The sequence below is a fragment of the Cucumis melo genome, chromosome 1 (genome assembly GCF_025177605.1).
Source record: "Cucumis melo cultivar AY chromosome 1, USDA_Cmelo_AY_1.0, whole genome shotgun sequence".
Classification (NCBI taxonomy): Eukaryota; Viridiplantae; Streptophyta; class Magnoliopsida; order Cucurbitales; family Cucurbitaceae; genus Cucumis; species Cucumis melo.
The window spans coordinates 3,475,980-3,480,864 of record NC_066857.1 but is presented as its reverse complement, the minus strand read 5'-3'; the positions used below and the strand labels follow the sequence as shown (position 1 = coordinate 3,480,864).

General features: G+C 31.0%; 1 protein-coding gene across 1 annotated transcript; it reads left to right on the top strand.

Moving 5' to 3' along the window:
* Window positions 1-569: 569 nt before the first annotated feature.
* LOC103495637 (trans-resveratrol di-O-methyltransferase-like) lies at window positions 570-2,663 on the top strand. The gene is made up of 2 exons (XM_008457263.3): window positions 570-1,508; window positions 2,113-2,663. The coding sequence occupies exons 1-2, from the start codon at window positions 651-653 to the stop codon at window positions 2,407-2,409; spliced, it is 1,155 nt and encodes a 384-aa protein (XP_008455485.3). The 5' UTR covers window positions 570-650; the 3' UTR covers window positions 2,410-2,663.
* Window positions 2,664-4,885: the final 2,222 nt, after the last annotated feature.

The following is a 4,885-nucleotide window of genomic DNA, read 5'->3' as shown; positions in this document are numbered from 1 at the left end:
AACTCACATCTATTTCGTTAAAAAAATCAATCTAGAAATCTCTGGGAGTAGATTATTTCTAGATTCTTGAGGTGAGGTTATTTATAGATTATTGAGGTGAGAAATCAATATTTTTTAAAAAATATTTATTCAGAGACTTGAGAAATTGTAATAATTTCTTATACTCTTTGATGAATTTTTCCTCAATATAATCTAATTAATGGAATGTATTCTACTTATTTTATGGGATTATTGCTCTACTGGTGAGCAGTGAAATATATTATAGAATTTTTTTAATGAATTTTATTTAAGACATTAAATTTTGCGCCGTTTTTCAAACATGTGTTACGGGTGTTAACACCTCCCTATACACAAATGACCTAACTCAATTCTTGTACACAAATGACCTAACTCAATTCTTGTTTTTTTTTCGCTGGTAGGTGAGTGGGGACTGTAGCAATAAATGTCTACCATAAAAAAGAAATAATAATAAAAAAAAAGAATCGTGAAGTTGGGGGCATCGCCCATCCTGCTTGTATGAAATAGTTTGTGTTGCTATAAATACACATCCTCATTAAATTTAGGGGTCTGCTCTTTCTTTCTTTTTTATTATTTATTATAATTTTTTTTTATTTTTTTATTATTGTATCCATGGTAATCGATATGCATTTATGTATGAATGGAAGAAATCCAGATCACAAGTATTGGACACATCACCAAAGTGTTTGGACAATTATTTCTCTCTTGTTGTTCTGAATATGAATATGGAGGCCGGTGGAAAGAAGTTAGCAATGGGAGGGGATGAGTTGTTAGAAGCTCAATCCCACATATGGAATCACATCTTCAACTTCATAAACTCAATGTCTCTCAAATGTGCAATCCAACTTGGAATTCCAGACGCCATCCATAGCCATGGACCCAACCCTATGCCCCTCTCTCTTCTTGTTTCATCTCTCCAACTTCATCCTAATAAAACCCAATTCATATACCGTTTGATGCGTTTATTAACTCACTCTGGCTTCTTTGTTCAACAAGAAGAAGGATACATTCTTACCAATTCATCTCGCCTTCTTCTTAAAGACAATCATTTTGCTGTATCTCCTTTCCTACTTTCCATGCTCCAACCAGCTCTCACAGATCCATGGCAGTTCCTCTCAATCTGGTTACAAACTGACGACCGAACGCCATTCGAGACGGCACATGGAATGCCGTTTTGGGAGTACATGGGGAATAAGGCAAAAGATGGGGAGGTTTTCAATGAAGGCATGGCGAGTGATGCGAGGTTGGTGATGAGTGTGATATTGGAAAAACATAAAAGTGTTTTTGAAGGAGTTGAGTCGTTGGTTGATGTTGGTGGTGGCACTGGAACAATGGCCAAAGCCATTTCACAAGCTTTTCCACAAATGGAATGCACTGTGTTTGATCTTCCCCAAGTAGTTGCTCATTTGAAGGAAGATCAACCAAACTTCAAATATGTTGAAGGAGATATGTTTAAACTTATTCCTCCAGCTGATGTGCTTCTCTTAAAGGTAAACTAACCCAATTATTATTATTCTTTTCCATCGTATTCCAAGGATTTACATATATAAGACAATTGTAAAATTAAAAAAAAATATATGTTGAAGAATTAAATTAAGAATCTTTATATCGTTATTTTGATATTTTATACTTTTTAGTAATTATATTTAGTATCTTTGTCTTATATATATTTATAATATTAAAAAACAACATATCCCTTAGATGTATCCTATCTTAGTTTTTCAAAAATTAACAAATAGCTGTATCCAATCGTATCCATATTGTGCATCTATATCCCTATCTATGTTTCATATATAGCGTGCAATATAATCTAGAATGTATTGTGTTTCATTGCATGCAATATCCCTTATACACATTTTTTCCCTTTGTATGAGCTAATTACGAAATATAATCTGGAGTGTATTGTGTTTCATAGCATGCAATATGCCTTATACACATTTTTCCCCTTTGCATGAGCTAATTACGAAATACAATCTGGAGTGTATCGTGTTTCATAGCATACACATGTTTTTTCCTTTTGTATGAGCTTATGAAATATAATCCTTGTGTATTGTGATAAAATATAATATAATTTGGAGCTTGACATAAATGCAGTGGATATTACATGATTGGAGTGATGAAGAATGTGTGGAGATTCTGAAGAACTGCAAAGCAGCCATTACAAGCAATGGTGACAGAGGAAAAGTGATGGTAATTGATATTGTGCTGTTTGGGAATAAAAAGGACTCGATGGAAACTCAACTGTTATTCGACATGCTGATGATGACATTAGCTGGTGGAAAGGAGAGGGAAGAAGAAAAGTGGGCTGAATTGATTAAAGAAGCTGGATTTAGGAGCTACAAGATTTTTCCAATTATGGGTGTAAGATCTCTTATAGAGATTTACCCATAACCAATAATCTCTTTTTAATGTGTATGCATGCAAGGGTTAATTTAATTCATAACTGTTCATTTTTTCTTTTTTAATCAAAAAATTGTGTGAATGGAAGTGAGGATTGTTGGAGGTTTATTATTAAGAAATCAAGAAAGCAATTGTGATGGTTTATTATTATTATTTGTTTTGGGATAAATAATGTGTTGAGAGATGGATTGAGTTTGTAAACTAATTTTGTTTAATATATAATATGTGGGACTTCATTATGCAAATGTATCTTAGTTTTTCAATTCAAGTGTTATTTGTGTGCATTTTAAGATGGAGATGGATTGATATTTGTGCATTTCATCTTAGATTTATTTAAATATAATACTATTATTAATCTAACTTATGTGCATTTTCGGTTGATTTATCTTTTTTGAATATATTATTTCATTAGACCTAGAATGTCGTGGACCTTTCAATATAAGTTATGGACCGGGTTTACGACTTAACCTAGTCATGAACACTGTCCACGACTTCACTATCTCATTGTTTAAAATAGTTCTCCTCTTGCTCTATTCACACTAATTAACTAAAAGAAAGAAAATAATAAATCTGTTTTTGATAAAGAAAAGGCCAGAATTGATTGTTTTCTCTAGTCTATCCTCTTTTCTAACTTTGACTTGTGTGCATTATATTTTATTAAGGATATTATTCTGGATGGGAGCGTGATGAAAACACCGTAATTTTGGACACAAAATTTAAATATAAGGTAGCATGTATTTACAAAAATGAATATATTAATGTAATTGATTGATCACGACAATACACCTATTTTTGTTTTCATTTCTACATTAGTAATTGATAGGATGGTTGAAGATTGCGATTGAACATAATAATTGATAGGATGGTTGAAGATAGACGTGGTTGATAACTAACCTAGTATGTTTTAAATTTATAATGTTATATGCGGATTACAATATTAGTTCTAATATTTCTTTCATGAGTCCAAAATTTTATAATAATGTTTAATAAATCCAAAGATAAATAATTAAAATATTATAATGTGATTTATATTTTATCACTAAAAATTGACATATAGCCTTCTTTCATTGCAAAGTCAAGTAATGATGATTTTCTTTAACACTGTATGAGATAGAGATAGTTCATACATTCAATCACCAATTACGAATATATGTCTTAGCTTAGACCAATCAATTTCATTCTTATTCTTATGTTGACAAACTCATGACATACTTTAAATATAAAATGAAAATCAAACATGTGATTCGTAATTTTAAAATTTGTAGGAATGACAAATTAACAAGCCTAACCCAATTTAAACTGTTGGATGACCAAAATGCGCTCATAGTTAAAAATGTTGAACTGTATTTGATTATCGTTTGACTATTATCTGATTGTCATTTGATTACCACAAATTATCAATGATATCTATTGTTATTAATTTATTGTTGTCTGATTACTATTTGATTGTTATTTAATATTCCTTGTTATCTGATTGCTAATAATATTGATTTACGTTCTCATTGTTATTTAATTTAATATTAATTGTTATTTAATTGCAAATGATACCGGTTGCTATCTAATGACCGTAATTTTTTTTTTTATAACTACTAAGTAGAATATGATAATCGTCATTTCATTACATTCCAACTTTTGTCAATTATTTAGTAGTTTTTGACTACCATCATACATGTGATTACCTTCCATTTTTTTTTCAATTGCTAAAGATTTTTTTTTATTGTAGTATGATCTTCTGATTACCTTACATTTTTTTTTTGCCAATTACTAGGTAGTTTATGAGATTACCATAATTTTTAATTTATAATCTACATAACATATCGATCATCTTCCACAAGAAATAATTTTTGTGCTGGTACTCAAATAATTGTTAAGAATGAAAATTTTGATGTGGATCTTTTTAACATGGGGAAACATAGTTCTTTGTAAAACTTGTATGCTGGAACTGTAGAGGGTAGGCTCACCCTAAAAAAGAGGGCAAATAAAAAGTTTACTTTCTTGTGCGCCTGATTTTTTGATTCTAACATAAACTAAACTAAACTTTGTCACAAGAAAAACTATCAAATCTGCCATGCCATCAAAGCCATTGGAAAATTTGGGGGTATTATAATTATGTGGGATGACTTGAGGTTCAACATGACAAATGTTATTAAGGGCACCTTCTCTGTTACAATCAATATAAATTTCCCTAATGGAAATCTTTCCTCGAGTTGGTGGATGTCCGCTATTTATAGGCCAACCAGTAGACTTAACAGATCCTAATTCTGGAAAGAACTTGTGATTTAAAGCATAAATGTCTTCCAAATTGGCTGCTGGAGGGTGATTTTAATGTGGTGAGGTATCCATCAGAAACCAATGCAAAAAGTCATGCTCCTTACCGTATGAAGAAATTTAATTGCCTTTATAAATGGTAGACTTTTGATTGATCCTCCTCTAACAAATTCAAAGTTTACTTGGTCCAACCTCAGAG

Bases quoted from the DNA above. Each gene is read 5' to 3' on its own strand.
- LOC103495637 (XM_008457263.3), top strand. From the start codon at position 651: ATGTATGAATGGAAGAAATCCAGATCACAAGTATTGGACACATCACCA. The intron at 1,509-2,112 runs GTAAACTAACCC...ACATAAATGCAG, and splicing joins CTGATGTGCTTCTCTTAAAG to TGGATATTACATGATTGGAG.